The following is a 25,354-nucleotide window of genomic DNA, read 5'->3' on the forward strand; positions in this document are numbered from 1 at the left end:
CCCTTTGAATATTGATGGGTACCGTTGATACTTTTCCTGTGACTTCACAGCAGTTCATGCTTATCTTTGTGACCCTTGCAGGCTTGCAAGAAAGCTAATAGTTTGGGTCCAGAGGCCAGATAAGAGACTGAAAAGTAATACGTTTTTTTCTACCCCCCAACCCTGGCCATGCCCTCCACCTGGAACTGGTGGTTAGCAAAAAGTAATGCTCTTGACAATTCTAGGTAGAGTGTAATTGCCTGATCATAAACACCTGGGAACTAAATTGATACGTGTGGTAGTTTGGTGTATTTCTTCAGCTTTATTTGTTGACCAGTATAGGAGATTAGTTTTTTGAGTACCTTTGAATTAGAGTGATGCTTCCTAGTAGACTATGATTATTGTATTTTAGGTTTCTGTAATTCTTAGGCTAAAAACCCTTTCCTGACCAAGCTTATCAGACTCCTGGGTAAGTTTCTTTAAAAATAAAAATATTACAAAATGTGCTAGTTCTCAAGATGTAGGATTGGTGAGGTTGGAGGGGGATAGTGTTGGCCTTATTTAAGTTACTTTTTGTTTTGAACATCAGTTAATATTTGAGCTGTAAAACATTTTCATTCAAGTGTTTCTGTTTACTGTGCAGGCTTACAGTGGAACACCTCTAACAGAAGAAAAGGAGAAAATAGTCTGGGTCAGATTTGAAAATGCAGATTTAAATGGTATGGTTTTAACTTTTGGGGGGCATATGAATTAAATGTTTGTTTGAGGTTTACCTGATTCCAAAAAAACAACGCTCACTTTTCGTCAGATTACTTTTTCTTTAAGTGACTTTTAAAGTTTTCAAAATAAATTTATTTTTAATTTAAAAAGTAACATATTCAACTACAGAAACTTGATTAGAACTAATATTGTATTGTACAAGTCTTAGAGTCACTGTAACATGTAGTGCCTAGCCTTAAACTTCAAGTCCAAGTGAGATAACAATTTCTTAGAAAAGAAGTTTTTGTAATTCCAGTTTGGTTACTTGTATAGGATTTATAACTGCAAAATAATCATTAGTGTTGAACTTTTTAGACTTTAAAATTATTTTCCTGAGCAGAATGTGTGCCAGTTCAAGGCCTGTTTGTTCTCAGATACCTTCCATTTCATTGCTCCTTCCTGCTCCCTCTTGCAAGGGGGCTGCTTCTTGTCTGTTTCCCAGGCTGCCATGTCTGTTTTCCTCTGGCAGGGCTTGGGAGGCACTGGTGGGTAATTGAAAGGGAGGATGGGAGAAAGGGAAGAGTATTATTCCCTCTCCCTCTCTGTCAGCAGCTGCATTTCCTCTGTGGTTTTCACTTCACCTCGGCAGCTCCACTGGGGTTCCAGTTTCTGCCAGGTGACTCTAGCGCCCTGCCCTCCTCCCTGTCTCCCTAGTGTAGGGGTGGTAATGGCTGCCTGCCGTTGCTAATCCAGTAGGTTGCCTCACAGTTCCTTTTTTGGCTTCTTAGCAGTTCTGTAATCTGTGTAACGGTTGTCTGTATTAAATTCCCAATTATGAATACACTGAGTTGTTTTCACTTGGACCTTGATGGATACCATACTCTTGAGTCTTAGTCTCCTCTGAGACTTTTAAAATACCATATTTTCCTTTAAAAGCTACGGTCCAGGATGCGGGAGGCTGTGTCACTTCTGCAAATAGGTTTCTTTTGAATTTTGGATTCTCTGTCAGCTGGTTTGTTCAAATGACAACTTGTGCCCTCTGTGGAGAATAACACGTTCATTTGTATAGGTGATTATTTATGATATATAAACTTTTCCTACACTATTTCTCTTTGAAAGCTTATTCTATTTAAAATTTCCTTTCTTTTTATGACTGTCAAATTTCCTTGTTTACTAGTATATTCTTTTCTTTCTTCCTTTTCCTTCTTTATTAATAACTATTTAAGTGTCGGTCATCTTTTGTTTTCTATCACCATTTCCTCATGAATTCATACTCTTTTCCCTCCTGGAAGTATATTTGCTTTGTGGATGTTAGAATGTATTAGAGGACTTTCTTGATTTAATAACAAAGAAAATGTGGTCATGGTCTTGAAAATATTAGCCAGATAATAGCAAAAACTTGTACAGCGTATGCAAAATGTTAAAAATAATTTAAAAATCACAAAATTGAGGAATTTCCTGGCAGTCCAGTGGTTAGGACTTCACGCTCTCACTGCTGAGGGCCTGGGTTCAATCCCTGGTTAGGGAACTAAAATCCCATAAGCCATGCAGCGTGGCCAAAAAAAAAAAAACAACCACAAAGTTATCTTTAAAAAAATGTCATCAAAATAATCTTTAGGCAAGGTTTTTTTGTTTTGTTTTGTTTTTAAACAACAAGTAAGAATTGCTGGTGTAATAATGCTCTATAAAGCATTTGCTTTATTGAAGTAAAATGCATCTGCATCTGGAAATGTAGATGGAAACTGCTTATTTGGTACTTTGTGTTCTGTTGAACTTATAATGGTTGTCCTTAATTTAGTATCCCATATCCCCGTTGACTTATTAAACTTTTAAGTTTATGCATCTTCCTGTTAAATACTTTAGCACACTCACGTGTCCTTTGGTCTCTCCTTTCTATATCATATTGATAGTGTATGAAATTTTGTCCTGGTTTTTCAAGGATATACTTTTTATTATCTCTAGCCCTAGGAGGTGTGTGTGCATGTGTGCACATGTATGTGTATGGTTGTGTTTGTTTTAAGGCAATAGTAAATATTACCAAGATATTTGATCCTCCTTAACTGCCCCAATCTCTCATAACATTTCCTTTTTTTTTGGTCATGCGGTATGGCATGTGGGATCTTAGTTCCCCGACCAGGGATCGAACCTGTGCCCCCTGCGTTGGGAGCATCGAGTCTTAACCATTGGATCTCCAGGGAAGTCCCTCTTAGAACATTTCTTGAATGTGTCTCTTATTTGTGTTCTTTCTTCAGGAATGTTTTATTTAGGTGTTTGTGTGGCAGACCTTTGGAGATATTTATAATTGAAAGAAAATTTGGCTGTGGGAAAGAAAAAGTAGGGTTCATTGGCTGCAAGTCCAACATCTCCTTGAAGAAAGCTAACAAGGACTAACTTTTCCATTGCATTAGAGATTCTTGATCAGCCAGTCTGCCCTTCCCTGGTTGTGCCTGCTGCAGCTGGGATGCAATTCCTTGTTCATTGCCTTTGTCTTTCATGATATCCTAAGGGAGACAGTGGAGGGGATTCTTCTGATTGCAGCCTTATATGCTTAGCAGGCTGCTTCTTTGTAGAGCAGTTATGGGTACCCAGAGATTGTATTAGGTATTTAGGCTTCTCTTTGCTAGACTGGGAGTTTTTCTGGCAAAACAATTTAGAAGTCTTCTACCTGTCTATAGATTTAAGTTATTTTATCATATTAATGAAACTCTGTTGCTATTAATTTAAAACTTGCAGTGTTCGAATTGAACTCTGCTCTGGTGATTGCTTTCTGTTTATTCCAGCAGGCCTGAGAGCTCTGCTTTTCTGCTTGAAATTATAAAGTGGTGCCAGTTGGCCCCTTACCTCCAGGCTGCAGCCCATTTGATTATGGGCTTGTTGTGCTTGGGGGTGGAGTAGGTAACAACTTTTACAGGGGATACTTCTAAGGAACCTGGCTTATTGAGATTCTCCAGTCCTGGATCCTTCTAGGTATCTGCATTCCTAATCAATGTACTAACTTTGGTTTGGTGTTAGGTAGAGACTACTACTTTTGGAGTTTATTAGAAAGTGAGATTAAGGCCCTTTGTATCATGGTCATTGTTCTGTTTTTGCTTTCAGGCAGCCTGATTTATACCTAAGATTGTTTTTCTTAAGGCACTGTACTGAAAAAGGTATAAGAAGTAGCCAAAGCAGGTTATTTATGTATGTATTTATTTATTTTTAATTAATTAATTAAGTTTTGGCTGCGTTGGGTCTTCGTTGCTGCACACAGTCTTTCTCTAGTTCCCACGAGCGGGGGCTCCTCTTTGTTGTGGTGCGCTGGCTTCTCATTGCGCTGGCTTCTCTTGTTGCGGAGCGCGGGCTCTAGGCACACAGGCTTCAGCAGTTGTGGCATGTGGGCTCAGTAGTTGTGGCTCGCAGGCTGTAGAGCTCAGGCTCAGTAGTTGTGATGCACGGGCTTAGTTGCTCCACGGCATGTGGGATCTTCCCAGACAAGGGCTTGAACCCATGTCCCCTGCATTGGCAGGCGGATTCTTAACCACTGTGCCACCAGGGAAGTCCCTTTTTTTGTTTTTCTGTTTGTTTGTTTTGGGATTTTAGTTCCCCGACCAGGGATCGAACCCCAGGCCCTTGGCAGTGAGAGCACAGAGTCCTAACCACTGGGCCACCAGGGAATTCCCCGTTATTTGTATTTTAAAAAGAGCACTCTGACTGAAATATGGAGCTTGGTAGGCAGCGGTGGAGGCAGGAAGCCACTCAGGCTTTTGCAGTAGATGTTGTAGACAGGGGTGGTGGTGATGTAAGAGAGCTGTTTAGGAGCTTGGTCATAGATTTATTGCTAGAGGGAAGGAAGAAGGCGGTTCCTGATCTTGCTATCTGCATAGATAAACATGCTATTCACCAAAATAGGGAGCTCTGGAAGATCAGGTTTGGGGAGGAAATCCTGATCTTTGAGTGGAATTTGATCTTCTACTGAGACATGCAAAAACCCACACTGAGGAAGTCACCAGCTGATACTGACTGAAGCAATGGTTGGAATGAGATCACTTGGGGAGCGTATACTGTGAGAAGAAAACAGAGTTTAGGAATTTGCTTCGAGTAACTCCAATATTTAAAGAGTAGTTAGAAAAGGATGAGCCAGCAGAGAAAATGGTGAGCATCGGTTATAGCTGCTGAATAATCTTAACAAGATGTGCTTGAAAAACATATTGGATTCAACAACTTGGAGGTTATTGGTGACCGTAGCAAAAGTCACTTGGGAGGAGTGTTAGGGGCAGAAACACATTCTGCAATGGATTCGGGGTGAATGAGAGATGAAAAACAGATGACAGTTATAAATAGATGAGGAATTTAGCTTCTAGAAGGAGAGGAAATGAAGTCAAATAAAGGGGGAGGGAATATTACTGCTTTATGATTTTTTTAAAAACTTATTTATTATGCAGATATATCATGGTAAATAACACAAAAATATGGATCAATGAATGAATTTTTACAAATCCAACACCTGTGTAGACATCACCTAGGGTAAGAAATGGAATGTTGCTACCTAATTGCCTAGTGATTTTGAATTTCATGTAAATAGAATTGTTCGGTATAGAGGCTTTTGTGTCTAGCATATTACGCTTTTTGCATATTATGTCTGTGAGGTTCATCCATGTTACAGTATATGGTAGTGGGTCATTTTTTTCTGTGCTGAATAGTCTTCCATTGTATCCGTGTACCACTGTGCTTGTCCATTCTCCTCTTGATGGACATTTGGATAGATTTCAGCTCTTGGGTCTTTATAGTAATGCTGCTGTGAGTATTCTTATCTCTTGATGTATATGTGCTGAGGCTTCTAATGAGTATATACCTAGAGTGGAACTACTTGGTCAAGGGCATGGTATCTTCAACTTGAGTATATATTGTCAAACTGTTTTCCAAAGTGATTGTACTGATTTACAGTTACTAGCAATAAATAAGCAGCCTCTTCACTCCATATCCTGCCACCACTTGGTTTTGTCATTGTGGTTTTAATTAGCACTTCCTTGATTACAGATGAGGTTGAGCCACTTTTCATGTTCACTGATGATTTGACTATCCTATTTTTGAAGTGTTTTTCCATGTCTCCTGCCTATTTTTCTACCGACTTATCTTTTTCATATTGATGTTTGTTATATGTATTAGATGAATCCTTGTGTGGTTATAGTTGTCTCTTCTCCCATGCTGTGGCTTGGCTTTTCACTCTTCTGGTAAGGGTGGCTTATGAGTAACAGAAGTTCTTCATTTTAATGTAATAAATTTAATGTAGAATTTGGCGATCTTTTATGCTCAGAGTTTTTTTGTGTTCAGTTGTAAAGTTGTTCCCTGTACCGTGATCATGAAAATACGTTTCTACGGTGTTCCTCTAGTATTTTATTAACTTTACCTTTGTCATTTACATCTAAAATTCCCTGGTATTGATTTATTTGAAATTTTAAAAATTGTTTTTCAATAAGAAGTTCTGAAGTATTTGGAAGACATTTAAAGGAAAGCAAACAGGAAGCTGAAATCACAAAACTAGTATTTTTTTTTTAACAGTACTTATAATAAGCAGCACAAGTAAGGTTTTAAAGATCAAACTCTCTCAGTAGAGTACAAGTACCAAGTACCACCCCACTACACACAAAGAGTAGACTACAGAACCTAACAGAGCGCCACCAAATTGCCTCCTTGCTGTTCTTAAATATAGGAAACATAATCCGGACTTGCCTGGTGGCTCAGTGGTTGAGAATCTGCCTGCCAATGCAGGGGACACGGGTTCGATCCCTGGTCTGGGAAGATCCCACATGCTGCGGGGCAACTAAGCCCGTGTGCCACAACTACTGAGCCTGTGCTCTAGAGTCTGCAAGCCACAATTACTGAGCCTGTGTGCCTAGAGCCCATGCTCTGCAACAAGAGAAGCCACTGCAATGAGAAGCCTGCGCACCTCAATGAAGAATAGGCCCACTCACCGCAACTAGAGAAAGCCCACGTGCAGCAAGGAAGACCCAACGCAGCCAAAAATAAATTAAAAAAACAAAAACCACACAATTCTTTTATAGTGAACTATATGCCCAGTGTGTTCAGATATAGCAGGATTTAATTCTTATATGTAAAGGAATATAATTTTTCTTCTATTGCTAAATTTGCATATATTAGAAATTCTAGATGGTTATATGTCATATTTATATTTAGTTAACTTTGGTAAAATATTTTATTTTCATTTATCATTTACAGGTGGTTTTATTCCTGATATTAGTATTTCCTAGATATCGAGTGAGAGTTTGATTTTTATTTATTTTTTTTTACTGCAGCATGATTTTATAACAACAGTAATAACATCAACATAGGGCTTCCTATGCCTGATACTATTCTAAATGCTTTTTATATTATCCCATTTAACTCTTACAACAATCCTTTGAGATATGAGTATGATTACCTTCATTTTACAGGTGAGGAAACTGAGGAACATTGACAGTACTAAATTTCACAGACTCTTGTGTCTACCTACTTATACAAGACCTCTAGCTGTTTGCAAAACCCTCTCCGCATCTTGCTCTTCCCTGTCCTCTGCCTGTTATTTCTCAGAGTGTCCAGATGCAACTTGTGAACCCACACAGTTTATGTTGTGTGCTTCCGCTGGGCACTTCTCCTTCTGTGCTTTTACCTGGCACTAGTTTCCTACTGGGTACTGCTGTCACTGTGTTAGGTTCTGTAGTCTACTTTTTGTGTGTAGTGGGGTGGTACTTGGTACTTGTACTCTACTGAGAGAGTTTGAGTTTTAAAACCTTACTTGTGCTGATAATTATAGGTACTGTTAAAAAAAATACTAGTTTTGTGATTTCAGCTTCCTGTTTGCTTTCCTTTAAATGTCTTCCAAATACTTCAGAACTTCTTATTGAAAAACAATTTAAACAATTGTTACCGCCAGTAACATTAAAGAAGTGTACTTGTTTTCGTTGATTGGCATTGTCTTTTTTTTTTTTAATAGATCTTTATTGGAGTGTAATTGCTTCATGATACTGTGTTAGTTTCTGTTGTACACCAAAGTGAATCAGCCGTATGCATACATCTGTTCCCATATCCCCTCCCTCTTGAACCTCCCTCCCACCCTCCCTATCCCACCCCTCTAGGTCATCGCAAAGCACCGAGCTGATCTCCCTGTGCTATGCTGCTGTTTCCCACTAGCTAACTATTTTACATTTGGTAGTGTATATATGTCAGCGTTACTCCTACTTTGCCTCAGCTTAACCCTCCCACCCCATGTCCTCAAGTCCATTCTCTGTGTCTGCATCTTTATTCTGCCCTGCAACTAGGTTCATCAGTACCATTTTTTTTTAAAGATTCCATATATATGTGTTAGCATACGGTATTTGTTTTTCTCTCTCTGACTTACTTCACTCTGTATGACAGACTCTAGGTCCATCCAGCTCACTACAAATAACTCAGTTTTGTTTCTTTTTATGGCTGAGTAATATTCCATTGTATATATGTGCCACATCTTCTGTATCCGTTCATCTGTCGATGGACATTTAGGTTGGTTCCATGTCCCAGCTATTGTAAATAGTGCGGCAGTGAACATTGTGGTACATGTCTCTTTTTGAATTATGGTTTTCTCAGGGTATATGCCCAATAGTGGGATTGCTGGGTCATATGGTAGTTCAATTTTTAGTTTTTTAAGGAACGTCCATACTGTTTTCCATAGTGGTTGTATCAGTTTACATACCCACCAGCAGTGCAGGAGAGTTCCCTTTTCACCACACCCTTTCCAGCATTTATTGTTTCTAGATTTTTTGATAATAGCCATTCTGACCGGCACTAGGTGATACCTCATTGTAGTTTTAATTTGCATTTCTCTAATAATTAGTGATGTTGAGCATCTTTTCATGTGCCTCTTGGCCATCTGTATGTCTTCCTTGGTGAAATGTCTATTTAGGTCTTCTGCTCATTTTTTACTTGGATTTTTTGTTTTTTTGATATTGAGCTCCATGAGCTGTTTGTATATTTTGGAGATTAATCCTTTGTCTGTCGTTGCATTTGCAAATAGTTTCTCCCATTCTGAGGGTTGTCTTTTTAATTTGCTCCTTTGTTACTTAATTCTAATGTAGATACATCAAGAAATCTGGAATTTCATGAAATACATAGCACAGGGAATGAACCACCTTTGCTGATTATGATTGGCTACAGTGATGGAATGCAGGTCTGGAGCATCCCTGTAAGTATGAAGATGGTTGAATCCCTGAAATATAATACTTTTCAGCATGCTAGCTGGTGTGAAACCTGGCGATATTTTCTCTAAGGTCTCATCCATTTATTTTGCAAGTAATTGCTAAGAGACCGCTGTGTGTGGAACCCCATACTAGGCCCAAGGGCTAAGGGGAAAATGGGAAATTAAAGATGTTGTAAATGATTTGTAAAGTGGGCCAGCGATTGTGGGAATCACTTTACATGTTATATCTAATTTCTTATCATAGTAACTCTACCTAGTTGGTGTTATTATCTTTTCCTGCATTTTTACAGAAGAGTAAAGAGGCTTACAGAAGGCTTTTAAAAAAAATAGTGATCATTTAAAAAAAAGTTTTGAATCAGTTAAAACATTCACATGGTTCACAATTCAGGAGTTATAAGTGGGTAACAAAACTCCCTACCACTACTCTCCCCAATTTCCCTTATCTTGAGCAGTTTCTAGTTTTCTAGGATTTCTAGTTATGTTTCTTTTCCTTATAGCTATATTTTATGCTAATAAGAACATATATACATATAATTCTCCCATCCTGCCCTTCCTTAACGGAAGGGAACATATTATACAACTCAGTCTGTACATTGCTGTTTTTTTACTTATAAATCAGTATTTAGAGAGCTTCTCTATGGAATTTATAACTGCTTATAATTCTGTTTTTTGGATTTTCCTTAATTTACATAACTTGTTTCCTTTTATTGGAAAAACTTAAAATTCCCCCCCACCCCCACCCCCTTTCTGCTATTAGAAACAGTGATGTAATACATGAATTTGAACAAAGGTTTTTTTGTGTCTGTGTATCTATATAGGATAAGTCATAATTTTAATAAATGTTTTAAATTGCCAAATTCTATTCCCAGTTTCCCTCTTCAATCCTACATGTTCCTCTTTGGAATGACCAAAAATAAAATGTACTAAAAGAGGAAGAGGCTTGGTAGGATCACAGCTCAGTGAAGTGTAGTAGGGTCTGCATACTTTGGCGTGTACTTAGTTATATTCTGCTCTTTGGCATGGCCTAGATATCATGTCTCTCCTCCAGATTTTGGGGTGTGGGGGGGAGTTGGCGGGTGGACCCTTTATTGTGTATTTTTTTTTTGCAGTTAGAGGCCTGGAGCCAATAGAATTTTAATTTGTGCCTTTAATAGATGCATTTACCACATTGTTTGAAGCCTCTTGTTAGTGGGTGGTTCAGCTAGAATTTTTTTCCTTTTTTGATTTTTTTGCATATTATGGTTACTTCTTAAAGGATTTATAAGCAAACATATATTACCTCAAATTTAATGAAATTCAGGATGTTCCTGAATTCAGAATTTGGCTAAAAGATTATTAAGTAATGAATACATTGAACTGCATAATTCTTTAATATTCTAAGTAAAATTATTGTTTATTCTTTGATAAATCACTTATAATGAACTTTGGTCTTCCATCTAATCTTATAATAATTATATATCATATTATTAGGTATTTAGGATTTTAGGTTTTATATTTCTTTCTTTTAAAGATTGGCATTATTTTGCAGAGATAGAAGAATCCTGTTGGTATGTCATGGAATGAGTGTCCTCGTGTTTTTGCCTTTGGGGATGTGTAGTTGACGTTTTTTCAAGGCCCTGCAATGTTGTTTGTAATTTAAGTATCACGCCAAAGGCATAGACAAAGGACTTAAAAGTGTGGCAGTCTTTGCTTGCTTTCTTTTTCCTACCAAGAGAAATATTTCTAGGTTGTGTTCAAGAGGAGAGGATTTTGTGAATTTAACTTTTTCTTATTAATAGAGACTACATTTTGATTCTTTACACTGTTGACAGACTTGAAGGCAAAGAGGAAGCTAGAGCTTTAACAAGGTTGGGCCTTGTGGGATTAGGGATGTTGACTGGATTGAGCACATTTCTTTGGTGGTACTCAGGCTACCCACTTGCTTTGGTTATAATTAGAGGTATCACTTTTAATAGTTAATTTGTGTCTGGTTCTGAGTAACTTAAAGGTCTTATGAGGAAATTACTTCTTTACAGTAATTCTTATGCCCAGATTGTATTCTGAGAGATTTAAATAATCTTTTCTTCATGGAATTTTCATTGACTAACAGTTGTTTTTATTTATTTGTTTATTTATTTGGCTGCATTGGGTCTTAGTTGTGGCATGCGGGATCTTCATTGTGGCATGCGGGATCTTTCGTTGTGGCTCGCGGTCTTCTCTCTAGTTGTGGTGCGTGGGCTCCAGAGCATGCAGGCTTAGTTGCCCCGCGACATGTGGGATCTTAGTTCCCTGACTAAGGATCGAACCTGAGTCCCCTGCATTGGAAGGTGGATTCTTAACCAGTGGACCCCTAGGGAAGTCCCTGACAGTTGTTTACTGTTGTAGTAGTATAGCCCCGTGAGGACTGGTTCAAGAATTAGAAGGCAGTTTGGAAAAATAAGCTCCTTCTGTTGCACTGATTGAGCTCTTACTATGTTCATAGAACTTTATATACACATTATCTCATCTGTTGTATACTGTGAGGGAGAAGTTATCCTATTTTACAGGTGGTGAGGTCACACTACTTATAAGAGGTGGAATTGGAATTCAAACCCAGTTCTGACTTCAGATTCAAAGCCCATGATCTAAGAGCTCTATTTCCCCTATGTGATAGCAGAAGATATGCCATGCAAGTAGTATGGCGCCTTAGTTTTAGTTTTCATTGTAATAGGTTACGAAGTACCTTCATATATTCATCTTTTATAGACTAGTGTGACTGTTACCCATTACTCTAACTAAACCCTTCTGAAACTTGTTTATTAGTCAGTTATTCAGTAATCATTTAAGTGTTACCATGTGCTAGACACTGGGGAGCTTATGTTGGTCAACCTAGAAATAATCCTGGCTCTTAGGGATCTTCGCAGACCATAAATTGTGTTTGCTTTTCAGTAAGTGCGGGTGGCCAGAAATCAAACCCTGTCCAAACTACAGCTCAGTTTTTTCTTCAAGTTTGTGCACAAGGTTCCCTTCTATTGATTTTATGTAACTGTCCCACCTATGAGTCTCAGATTAAGAAAATAAACATCCTGGCTAAACATGTAAAAAAATTGTCTATTTATGTAAGTGCACAAATATGAACAAAGCTTAGATGATATCTAGGAATATAGTTAAGTGGAGTTAGCTCAGAAGCAGAACTGTGCACAAGTAATTTCTCTACTGCCCAATCACTACCACTTTGTATATGAGATGGCTGCAGGAAAACACCAGCTTTCATAGCTTTCCCAAGCTGTCAGGCCCCTTCTTTCAACACATCTGATGCAACATAAGAAAGAATGATTATTTGTGATGTTGATGTTCTGGATACATAGGCCCTTTTCCCACCTGTGCCTAACAGTGACATTGCCTCTTTTTGGTAATGTAAATATAGGCTCTCTTGCTTAAAATTCTTAATTAAAAAAAAAAAGTCAAAGTTATACATGTGCATGGACTAAAGACCGAATAATTTTATGGGAGTCATATGAAGAAAACAGTAGTTGTATATTCATCCTTTCTTAACTCCCATAGTTCTTTCAGCTCTTGTTATCTTTGCATTTATTTCAGTTATTTTATTTTATTTATTTTAAAAAATATTTATTTATTTATTTGGCTGTGCCAGGTCTTTAGTTGCAGCGCACGGGATCTTTGCTGCCACATGCAGGATCTTTAGTTGCGGCATGTGGGATCTAGTTCCCAGGCCAGGGATCGAACCTGGGCCCCCTGCATTGGGAGCGAGGAATTTTAACCACTGGACTACCAGGGAAGTCCCTGGTGGGGACTTCAGTTATTTTAAAATATCTTGCTTACATTCTCTCTTTTTTTTTTAACATCTTTATTGGAGTATGATTCCTTTACAATGCTGTGTTAGTTTCTGCTGTATAACAGAGTGAATCAGCTATACATAAACGTATATCCCCATATCTCCTCCCTCTTGCGTCTTCCTCCCACCCTCTCTTGCTTACACTCTTGATTTTTTTTTCAGCCAGTTTTACACATAGATTGACTTGGTGCCATGAACTGTGAGAACGTAAAAATTGTTATTTATTCATTACAATTCTTGGATAAAGTATGTATTTTGAGCAAAATAGACATGGCCTTTGCTCGAATGGAGCTAGTAGGAGAAATGGATTTAAATAAAAATAAATTAATAGGGCTTCCCTGGTGGCGCAGTGGTTGAGAGTCCGCCTGCCGATGCAGGGGACGCGGGTTCGTGCCCCGGTCTGGGAAGATCCCACATGCCGCGGAGCGGCTGGGCCCGTGAGCCATGGCTGCTGAGCCTGCGCGTCCGGAGCCTGTGCTCCGCAACGGGAGAGGCCACAACAGTGAGAGGCCTGCGTATGGGAAAAAAAAAAAATTAATAGACAAATTGTAATATGAAGAAAATAATAAGAGATTATAATAAGGAAGTGGCATAAAAGTTAATTAAGATTTAGCCACAGTAAGACTGGAACAGCAAGTAGTGAAGTCAGAGGCTCTGAGGTGGAAATGTTCTTTTCTCTGTACTGGGACATTGATTTAGATTTCTTAAGTTTTTTTCTTCTTAAAGAATATTGAGATAGATATCTTTATGATCATGTAATTTGGAGAGATCAATAAAAGTAAATATACCAAAACTCTTGATAGATTTACCAAATTGCATTCTTGTAAAGCCATGCCATTTATTCTCACCTCATTCATTTATTAATTCATTCACTCAGAAAAGATTTATTGATTGCCTTTTATATGTCAGACCCTGTTCAAGGTGCTGGGAAAACAACAATGAGCAAAACAAAACCATTATTCTCATGGAATTTCCATTCTAGGTAGGTGGGTTGGAGGGTGGGGAAGATGATAATAAACATGTACCATGCTTGGATAATAAACAAGTTACCAAGTGTTAAGGTGTGGTGGTTGATATTGTTGTGGGTTGCTATATTATATGAGGTGGTCTTGGAAAGCCTCTCTCAAAGACCCCCTGAGCAGAAGTGTGGAGGAGTGATACTTATGGGTATTTGAGGGAGGGGCATTCAAAGGCAGTGCTCTCTCATAGGATTATGTTGTTATTTTAAAAATTCTGTTTATTTTTGGGTCTTTGTTGCTGTGCGCAGGCTTTCTCTAGTTGCAGCGAGCGGGGGCTACTCTTCATTGCGGTGTGTGGGCTTCTCACTGCGGTGGCTTCTTTTGTTGCAGAGCATGGGCTCTAGGGTGCGCGGGCTCAGTAGTTGTGGCACACGGGCTTCACTAGTTGTGGCTCACGGGCTCTAGAGCTCAGGCTCAGTAGTTGTGGCACACGGGCTTAGTTGCTGCATGGCCTGTGGGATCTTCCCGGACCAGGGCTTGAACCCGTGTCCCCTGCATTGGCAGACGGATTCTTAACCACTGAGCCACCAGGGAAGTCCGGATTATGTTTCCTATATTAAAGGACAGCAAGGAGGCAATTTGGTGGAACTAGGTGAAGAATGCTAATGGTGTCTCAGAGGTGGTGGTGGGCTAGAGTTTTTTAAGGTAAAAGCTTACAAAATGAGCTTTGTACCATTGGAAGAACTTCAGAAGTTTCGCAGGGAAGGCACCTATGCCCACCACCTAGATTATACCATGAAAATTTTTACTATACTTACTTTGTCTCCACCTGTAGATCTTATTGGATGCATTTCAAAGTGAATTGCAAACATCAGCATACTTTCCCCTAACTACTTTTGCATTAACTAAAGTTCAATATTTGATGAGTTTTTAAAAAAATTATTTATTTATTTATTTATTTTGGGGGTACACGGTTGTGGCCTCTCCCGTTGCAGAGCACAGGCTCCAGACGCGCAGGCTTAGCGGCCATGGCTCACAGGCCCAGCTGCTCTGTGGCATGTGGGATCTTCCCGGACCAGGGCACGAACCTATGTCCCCTGCATCGGCAGGCGGACTCTAAACCACTGCACCACCAGGGAAGCCCCATTGATTAGTTTTTTATTGTAAAAGTTACACACAGTTAAATATACAAATCTTAATATGTAAATTTCCTGAACTTTGACAAGTGCATGGCAACCCAAATCTCTGTCAAGATATACAGTAGATCTTGATTATCACTCAAGACATTTCCTTCATGCCTATTCTCAATTTTTCCTCCATCCCATCCATGAAACAACCACTGGTATTTTTTTTCCATCGTAGATTAGTTTTGCCTGTTTTAGAACTTTCTGTACTATTATACAGTATGGACTTTTTTTGTGTAAGGCTCCTTTCACTCAGCATAATGTTTGTGAGATTCACTCTTGTTGATTGTCCCTTTTAATTGCTGAATAGTATTCCAATATATGAATATACCATAGTTTATCCCTTCTCTTAATGAGGAATAACTGGCCTATTAATAGCTTTTGCCTGTTATGAATGAAGCTGCTGTGAAGATTCTTTTGTAAGTCTTTTTGTAAACATATGCATTTATTTCTCTTAGATAAATATCTACAAGTGGAATTGTTGCTTCATAGGGTAGGAATATAGTTAGTTTTATAACAGACTTCCAAACCTTTTTTCCAAAGTAGTTGTATCGTTTTACATTTCCCCCAACAATGTATGAGTTGTACCATATCCTTGCCAACATTTGGTGTTGTGTCCATCATTTTAATTTTTTTTTTTTTAGTTGCGGCATGCGAACTCTTAGTTGTGGCATGTGGGATCTAGTTCCCTGACCAAGGATTGAACCCGAGCCCCCTGCATTGGGAGCGTGGAGTCTTAGCCACTGGACCACCAGGGAAGTCCCATCTTTTTAATTTTAGCCATTCTGGTGGGTGATACCTTGCGGTTTTAGTTAGCATTTCCCTGACTAATAATGTTGAATGCTTTTTCATATATTTGTTGGCCATTTGAATATCTTTTAGGGATTATCTGTACAGTTTTTTTGCCTGTTAAAAAAATTGAGTTGTAGAAGCCAATGGAGAACTTTGAACAGGGGTAGACAGTGATGCCTCTTATAAAAATAGGGTGTGACAGCTACTGAGCCCACACGCCACAACTACTGAAGCCCGCGCGCCTAGAGCCCGTGCTCTGCAACAAGAAAAGCCACCGCAGTGAGGAGACTGCGTACCACAACAAAGAGTAGGCCCCACTCGCTGCAGCTAGAGGAAGCAACAAAGACCCAACGCAGCCAAAAATAAATAAATAATATAAATAATTTATTTTAAAAAATAGGGAGTGATAAGGAACAGATTTGGGTGGAAAGATGGTGAGTTTGTGGACTATGGACTGTTGCTGGTCTATGAACTGTTGACAGTCAGTGAAATGTTTGTTACTGTTTGCAACAAGATAAGTACAGAAGTTGAGAGTAAGCTTTTGGAAACCTATAGCTGTTTGCCAGTTGCGCATCATCCAAACCTGTGTTTGTCATTTACAGACGTATCTGTTTGTGCCAGAATGGAAATTAAAAAAAAAAAAGAGTAATTGAGCCTTCATAACATGGTTTGACAAGCAGTATCGGCAGGCAACCAGTTGGAGGAGGAGTTGTTCATGACAATGAGTGTGTTTTAGACATCGTGCCGTCATACATTATTTCATTTAGCACAAGTAACATCTCTATGATCATTAATATTCATTTTAGTGGTTGTAAGCTCTCCGTGGACATGCAATGAGATATAGAAGTTTCAGGAAGGAGATTTGAATTGCAGGATGAGAATTTGGATTTATTAATATTTCAGCCAGTATGAATTCATTAAGAATCTTTGAGTAACAGAGATACATTCCAAAATCCATATTTAATAAAGGTTGGTTTTGCAGTGGCTTTGGAATGAATAGAGAGTAAAGGAGAAAAGAGAAGGATATGAGGCCAGTTAGGAGTCAATTTCACTTCCCTGGTGGCACAGTGGTTAATTCGCCTGCCAATGCAGGGCATACGGGTTTGAGCCCTGGTCCAGGAAGATCCCACATGTCGTGGAGCAACTAAGGCCGTTGATGGTTGTCACTGTTCCTGTTGTTGGATGCGGGCACGGAGCCTGAGCCTCCCAAGTCCCAGCTGTCTGAGCTCCTCTTGTCGGCTGAGGCCCGTCAGTTTCACACTGTCTACTTGGGAGACATTGAGAGCCTGAACTGAGTTAGTTGTATTGGTAACTGATAAAACATTTAGAAGAGAAGAATCAAAGATGTTTCCAAGATCTTGATTTGGGGCTGGTGCTGCCTGGTATGTAAGATGGCATAGTTTTAGAAGAAACAGAATTTGATTATTAGAATTAGACTTACATTATGTTGAAAATTTTATAAGGCAAAATTGCACTGTATAGTTTAAATAATAAAGTGTTGCCATTAAAAATTTTCAAGATAGTACCTTTGTAAAAAGTCCTGAAATTTTTCCATACCCTTTTGCTGTTAAATGGCTACTTAGCTTTCTCATCCTCTTTTGAAATGCTTAATATCTTAAACAAATCTTGAAAATGTATTCATTACAGCACCTAGAAGATGAGAGTTGCATTGTATGAAACAGTATATTTTTAGGTTCAGTAAGTTAAGATTTGAAGTGTTTTCTTGGAGCTTTTGAATATACTGCAAAGAAATAACACTAGGTGTCGCTAACACATTGAGCTAAGAAAAGTATAGCTGTTCCCTTGAAAGATTTGCCCTAAAGCTTTTAGTGTAGCTTTTATACTTTTTGTGTTGCCTTTACACAAAAAACTTTAGAGAAAACATGCAAGGACATATTTGAGGTGAATTCCAATTAGTTTATTATTTGTTAGAAGTTGGGTGCCAACAGACCTTGCCATGTCAAGATTGCTAGCCAGGAAACAATTTTTATGGGTTTCATTTGGGAACAATATAAAATCAGTGATTTGGGTGACTGGCAAGCAGAGAAAGTTTGAATATGGACCCAAATCAAAAAATTGCCTTTGTTGAGAGTATCTTATTTTTTTTGGTCCACTGTCTTATTACTGGAAAGAGAAGTAATGGATGGCTCTTTAGTCACCTGGCAATGAAAGATCTTTGGGTGTCATGGAGTGAATAGAAGCAGAAATGAAGAATAATATTGAAGTAACTTGTGGAATCCATTCATATTAGTAGAGGCAATTTTTTTTTGTAGTGTATGTTTCTTAAGGTGTCACTTTAGAGAAGTCTTGTATCTGAAGTTTAGTCTTTCCAATGTTTAAATAGTGGCTTTATGTGACTTTTGTTGATTTGAAAAGTGAGTTTGAAATTTTATTATAAATTGGTATTTTTCTTGTTTGAAGTATTTTTGATGTTTTTCCACTCTAAAATGGAAGATATTCTTTGGACACAAGCTGACTTATGTCAGCGTGTGGAAGACAGCTTTTTCTTATAAGTGTTACTGCGTATGTTAAATATCATAAAGTGCACAGGTCGTAAGTGTGCAGACTGAATTTTTATATGTGTATGTAACCTTCTGGGCACCACTCAGATTAAGACAGAACATTTGGAGCAACTCAGGAGTCTCTCATGCCACTTTCCTGTCAATACTGTCCTCATACCTCCACGTAACCACTATTCTGACTTCTATCACCAGAGATTAGCTTTTTCTATTCTTGAACTTAAAAAAAGGGGGGGATGGGGGGACATAGATAACCCAATCTATTCTTTTGTGTCTGGCTTCTTTCTCTCAACAGTGTGACTATGAGATTCTTTCGTGTTATCGTACGTAGAAGTAATTTGTTCTCATTTTTGCTATACACTATCTTATCATGAATACAATGCATTTTATTTTATTTATTTTTTAAAAATTTATTTATTTATTTATTTGGCTGTGTTGGGTCTTGGTTGTGGCACGCAGGCTCTTCGTTGTGGCACTCAGTCTTCTCTCGAGTTGTGACGCTCGGGCTCCAGAGCACGTGGGCTCAGTAGTTGAGGTGCGCAGGCCCAGCTGTCCCCGGCATGTAGGATCCTAGTTCTTTGACCAGGGATTGAACCCGTGTCCACTTCATTGGAGGGCGGACTCCCAACCACTGGACCACCAGGAAAGTCCCACGGTGCATTTTTGAAAGTTCGTTATACACCTGATAGACATTTTTGTTGGTTCTACTTTTTGAGCATTATGGATAAAGCTGCTCTGACGTTCTTGTAAGTGTTCCTTGGTGGATATATGCTGCACCCATTTCTCTTGGATATAGACCTAGGAATGGATTTGCTGTGTCATAGTGTAGGTGTATGTTTAACTTTAGTAGATATTGCCAACCAGTCTTCCAAAGTGTTTTTACTGATATGTACTCCTACCAGCAATGTATGAAAGTTTCATTTGCTCCACATTTTCATTAGCTCTTAGTATTGTCAATCTTACTAATTTTAATAATTTTTTTGTGTATGTGTTGGTATCTCATTGTGGGGTTTTCTTTCTTTCTTTTTTTTTTTTTTTTTTTTTTTTGCTGTACGTGGGCCTCTCACTGTTGTGGCCTCTCCCATTGCGGAGCACAGGCTCCGGACGTGCAGGCTCAGCAGCCATGGCTCACCGGCCCAGCCACTCAGCAGCATGTGGGATCTTCCCGGAACGGGGCACGAACCCGTGTCCCCTGCATTGGCAGGCGGACTCTCAACCACTGCGCCACCAGGGAAGCCCCATTGTGGGGTTTTAAAGATGCTTTTATTTTGCAATAATTTTAAACTTTCAGAAAACTTTATAACTGTTACAAGGAACTCCTGTTACTCATTACCCAGATTTACCAATAAAGGACATTTTGCCCCTTTTGCTTTATCATTCTCTCATTTTTTTTTTCCTGTGAAGATTTTTTTCAGAACCATTTATAAGTAGGAGAATTTATGCCCCCCCTTTTCCATAAATAATTCAGTATGTATTTCCTGGGAGTAAGCACATTATCTTTTACAACCATAGCACTATTATCAAAACCAGGACATTTAAATTTGATACAATACTATTTTGTAATCCACAGTCTATTTTCCGGTTTCATCATTTGTCCTAATAGTCTTCTTTTTAGGTTTTCTTACATTTTCACTTTCTTAATATTGTCTTTTGATGAAAGAAATCCAGATCAGATTTTAAGTGGTTTACTCTATTTTTTTATTTTTGGCTGCGTTGGGTCTTTGTTGCTGTGCACGGGCTTTCTCTGGTTGCAGCGAGCAGGGGATACTCTTCGTTGTGGTGCGTGGGCTTCTCATTGCAGCGGCTTCTCTTGTTGTGGAGCATGGGCTCTAGACGCGCAGGCTTCAGTAGTTGTGGTGTGCGGGCTCAGTAGTTGTGACTCACGGGCTCTAGAGCGCAGGCTCAGTAGTTGTGGCGCACGGGCTTATTTGCTCTGCGGCATGTGGGATCTTCCCCAACCAGGGCTCAAACCCGTGTACCCTGCATTGGCAGGCGGATTCTTAACCACTGCACCACCATGGAAGCCTGGTTTACTCTATTCTTAATGCTTTTTGTATCCTTGTTTACTCTAAGGCCATGAAGATATTCTCCTGTGTTTTCTGTTAGAAGGTTGTTGTTATTATCTTTAGGTTTGTAATCCTTTTGAAATTTTTGGTGTACGGTATGACATAGGGGTCAAGGCTTTTTTGAATTAAAAAAAGAAAAAAAAAAACCAACTAATTCATTCAGCACCATTTCCTGAAAGGACCGTTCTTTCCCCACCAAATATGAGCATGTAATTCTTGCCAGCTCTGTGTTTTTGCTCTTTTTTTTTTGGTCTCTTTTCAAATTGATTTTTAAAACCTTTTAACTTTGAAATAATTATAGACTCATGGGAAGTTGCAGAATATTAGAGTTCAGGGTACACTTTCCCCAGTGTCCCCCAGAGGTGACATCTTATGTGACCTATAGTACAATATCAAAACCAGGAAATAGACATTTACATTGATTTTTCAAAAAATGTTGTAGTTTGTCTTTTCCAGTTTTATTTAGATATAATTGACCTACTATATTGTTTTTCTTTTTTTTTTCGCTGTGCTGAGCAGCATGTGGGATCTTAGTTCCCTGACCAGGGATTGAACCGGTGTCCCCTGCGTCGGAAGCACAGAGTCTTAACCACTGGACCATCAGGGAAGTCGCTATGTTGATTCTTTTTTTAAATTTTATTTATTTATTTTTTATACAGCAGGTTCTCATTAGTTATCTATTTTATACATATTAACGTGTACATGTCAATCCCAATCTCCCAATTCATCCCACGCCCCACATTGATTTTTAACACCATAAATTATGGTCGTTTTGCCCATTTTGAACTTTATCTAGATGGATTCATAGGATATGAACTCAGATTTTCATCTGCAGACACAATGATTAATCTTGAGACTTAAGTCCCATTTTTTTTTCCGATTGACCACATATGAATATTCTTCAACCCTGGCCTAGGGGTTATTTGCAGCTAGACAGAGTGTGCATTGATCACACGGTTCTCATTTATGCCTTTGCTTTTTATCTTCTTTCCTTATGTTTACGTTCCTGGTTTAAAGAGTATTGGTCAGCTTGATGTGAACTATCAGAAGTGATAACAAAATTAATAAATAATTGTTTTAAAAGGCTAATACTATTTTATTTATGTATGTATTTATTTATTTATTTTTACGGTACGCGGGCCTCTCACTGTTGTGGCCTCTCCCGTTGCGGAGCACAGGCTCCGGATGCGCAGGCTCAGCGGCCATGGCTCACGGGCCCAGCCGCTCCGCGGCATGTGGGATCTTCCCAGACCGGGGCACAAACCTGTGTCCCCTGCATCGGCAGGCAGACTCTCAACCACTGCGCCACCAGGGAAGCCCAAGGCTAATACTCTTTTAAATAAGAAATTAACTAAAATTATAATGCATGAAGGTATGCAAATACAAATTATATATGTTTGTGACTCATTCTTGCCATTATTGGCGTTTTGGACCAGATGATTCTTTGTTATGGGGGGCTGTTCTGTACATTGTAGTTGCCACATCTGTGGCCTCCATCTACTAGATGCCCAAAGCAACTCTCTGAATTGTGACTATTAAGAAGGTCTCCAGACATTGCCAAACATCCTCTGGTTAAGAACCACAACTCCAGAGAAAATTTTGGTTGAAACTACTGGCTTAGGTACATATAATTTGATGGGAAAAGTTGTTGCGTGTAGTTAAGAATACCAAAGAGTTACTGTGCATATACATGTACACATACACACCGCACACCCACTTTAGTAAGAATTGTTTAAAAATGGAACTGAAATATCTGTATTTTTAAATATTAAAATCCATTATAAACTATCCATTATAAACTATATTGTAAACTATCCATTATAAACCTGTTCTTTCCCTTAATATTCATTCAAGTTGATTGTCAATAATCAGTTGTCTCATTTTTTTCAGATGGGAAGAGTCAGATAATAGAAAGTATTAGTTTTCTGGGGACCTTAAAAAGAAATGGAACTAGGATTTCTATTTTCTAAATTTTGTTCATATTCTATTTAATGTTTGAATTTTGGACATAGGACCAAAGGAATGAAATGGAGAATTTCTGATTTCCTAATTTTTGATTCAATTTACCTGTGAGTTTCAGTATTTTCTGGGAATCTTGATTTTATATTAGCAGTTGGGAGAATTCTTCATAAGACTCTCTAGAACTGTGATCATGTCTAATGGTCTTTGTATCTCTGGTGCCAAGTACATTCTCTAACAGTTAGTAGGGTGTGTGTGTTTGTGTGTGTGTGTCTATTTACATATATATTTACATATGTATGTGTATATATTTGCACATGTATATATGTTTAATGTGTTTCAAGATTTCAGCCTTTTGCTGGATATTTTCATTAAAGTGTGCTAGAGACTCAATATCAGAAAGATCCAAACTAAATTTCATAATCTTTTGCTGTTTGCTCTCATTCCATTCCATTCCCAATCCATCCCTTCACCCTAAAATCTTCTTGTTTAAATTAATTAACAGAAGTCTCATTTTTCCATTCAGCCATACTGAAACTTTAGGGTCTATGCCACGTATTAGGAGGTGTAAATGTAACTAAGGGCTGAGCCCTGCCTTGAGGAGATCATATTTTACTTGTGCGCGATGTCACTACATAATTGCAGTCTATGTCAGTGCTTCCCAAATGGGAGTGATTTTGCCCTCAAGGAAACATTTGTCTATGTTTGCAGACATTTTTTATTGTCACTATTAGGAGCTACTACTGGCATCTAGTGGATAAAAGCCAGAGATGCTGTTAAACATCCTACAATGTACAGGACAACCTCCCACAACAAAAATTGTTCAGTCCAAAATGTTGGTAGTGCTGAGAAGCCCTGGTCTATGAGATTTGTGTTTACGTTGGAGGGTTGAATAGAGTGCTGTAGAGCACTGAGCAGTGTTGGGATGCTTTGGGGAATTTTGACACTTGTGTTGCATAGTAAAGTTTCATAATATTAATATAAATAATGGCAACTATTTAAAAAAATAACCGGAGTGTACCACACACATTATTTTAGGCACATTGCCCATTATTGTCTCATTATCCTGTCAATTTAACTAGTTAGTGTTATTCCTGTTTTACAGATGAAAAAAATTGAAGCTCATATTTAACCTGCTCAGCTTCTTTAATAGGTGCCTTAAAAAAGAGACTATTTTTTATTTATTTTAAAAAATAAATTTATTTATTTTTTTGTGGCTGTGTTGGGTCTTCGTTGCTGTGCGTGGGCTTTTTCTAGTTGTGGCGAGCTGGGGCTACTCTTTGTTGTGGTGCGTGGGCTTCTCATTGTGGTGGCTTCTCTTGTTGTGGAGCACGGGCTCTAGGTGCGCGGCCTTCAGTAGTTGTGGCTCGCAGGTTGTAGAGTGTAGTCTCAGTAGTTGTGGCGCATGGGCTTAGTTGCTCTGTGCATGTGGGATATTCCTGGACCAGGGCTCGAACCCGTGTTCTCTGCATTGGCAGGTAGATTCTTAACCACTGCACCACCAGGGAAGTCCCCAAAAAGACTATTTTTTAGATCAGTTTTAGGTTCATAGTAAAATTGAGCTGAAAGTACGAAGAGTTCCCGTATACCTCCTGCCCCCCCAAACACAGAGCCTCCCTGCTATCAGCATTCCACATCAGGAGTGGTGCATTTTTAGAATCGATGAACCTACACTGACACATCATTATCACTAAGAGTCCATGGTTTACATTAGGGTTTACTTCCAGTGTTGTACATGCTATGGGTTTTGACAGATGTATAATGACGTGTACCCACCATTATAGGGTTATACAGAATAGTCTCACTGCCCTAAATATCCTCTGTGTTCTGCCTATGTATGCACTGCTCTAAAAGTCTTGTGGGCACCCTTCTCTGGCAACCACTGGTCTTTTTACTGTCCATGTAGTTTTGCCTTTTCCACAATGTCATATAGCTGGAATCATACAGTATGTAGCCATTTCAGATTGGCTTATTTCACCTAGTAATATGCATTTAAGTTTTCCCCATGTCTTTTCATGGCTTGATAGCGCACTTGTTTCTAGTGCTGGGTAATATTCCACTGTCTGGAGGTACCACTGTTTATTTATGACAGACACTTTTAAAAAATTAAGATATACATACTATAAAATGTACAAATCTCAAGTCTGTAGTTTGATGACTGTGTGTGTGTTTTATATATGTTTATACGCAAATAAGTCAAACTACCATTGAGAACAAAATGTAGAACATTTTTCTTACTCAGAAAGTTCCCCAGTCACTATTAGCCTCAAGGTAATCACTATTCTGACCATATATTAGTAGCTTTGCCTCATTGAACTTCACATAAGTAGAGGTACACAGTATGTGCTACTTTGTGTCTGTCCTTTGCACTATGTCTTTTAAAAATTCACCCGTGTTGTTGCATGTTGCAGTAGTTGTTTTTTAATTTTTATTTATTTTCCTCTTTTCTTTGGCTGTGTCAGGTCTTAGTGTGGCACACGGGATCTTCGTTGAGGCATGCGAGATCTTTCGTTGTGGTACGCAGTCTCTTCGTTGTGGTGGGTGCGCTTCTCTCTTGTTGTGGCGTGCGTGTTTTCTCTCTCTAGTTGTGGCACGCGGGCTCTAGGACGTGTAGGCGCTGTAGTTTGTGGCACGCAGGTGCACCCAATAGTTGTGGCATGTGGGCTTAGTTGCCCTGCGTCATGTGGGATCTTAGTTCCTGGACCAGGGATCGAACCTGCGTCCCCTGCATTGGAAGGCGGATTCTTTACCACTGGACCACCAGGGAAACTACCACCAGTAGTTTGTATTTTTAATTTTTTTTCATTACTGGGTTTTATTCCATGGATCGAATGTACCACAGTTTGTTTAGCTCTTCTTTTGATGAGCACGGGCTCTAGGTGCACGGGCTTCAGCAGTTGTGGCTCGCAGCCTCAGTAGTTGTGGCTCGCGGGCTCTAGAGCGCAACCTCAGTAGTTGTGGTGCATGGGCTTAGTTGCTCCACAGCATGTGGGATCCTCCCGGACCAGGGCTTGAACCCGTGTCCCCTCCATTGGCTGGCAGATTCTTAACCACTGTGCCACCAGGGAAGCCCCTGTCAGTCATTTTTTTAATCATCTTGTCAATATTACAAGTTTGTGTGATATCTGTTTTACAGAAGAAAAAACCTTAGGCTTCTTTTTGATATAATCCGTT

General features: G+C 39.0%; 1 protein-coding gene across 1 annotated transcript in view; it reads left to right on the forward strand.

Moving 5' to 3' along the window:
* Positions 1–25,354, forward strand: part of BCAS3 (BCAS3 microtubule associated cell migration factor) — a 578,557-nt gene that overhangs the window by 11,472 nt on the left and 541,731 nt on the right. Inside the window, exons 4-5 of the mRNA XM_065897745.1 lie at positions 623–698; positions 8,766–8,872. Coding sequence (XP_065753817.1) covers positions 623–698; positions 8,766–8,872 — 183 coding nt within the window. The remainder of the gene's footprint in view (positions 1–622; positions 699–8,765; positions 8,873–25,354) is intronic.

The sequence above is a fragment of the Phocoena phocoena genome, chromosome 19, assembly GCF_963924675.1.
Source record: "Phocoena phocoena chromosome 19, mPhoPho1.1, whole genome shotgun sequence".
Classification (NCBI taxonomy): domain Eukaryota; kingdom Metazoa; phylum Chordata; class Mammalia; order Artiodactyla; family Phocoenidae; genus Phocoena; species Phocoena phocoena.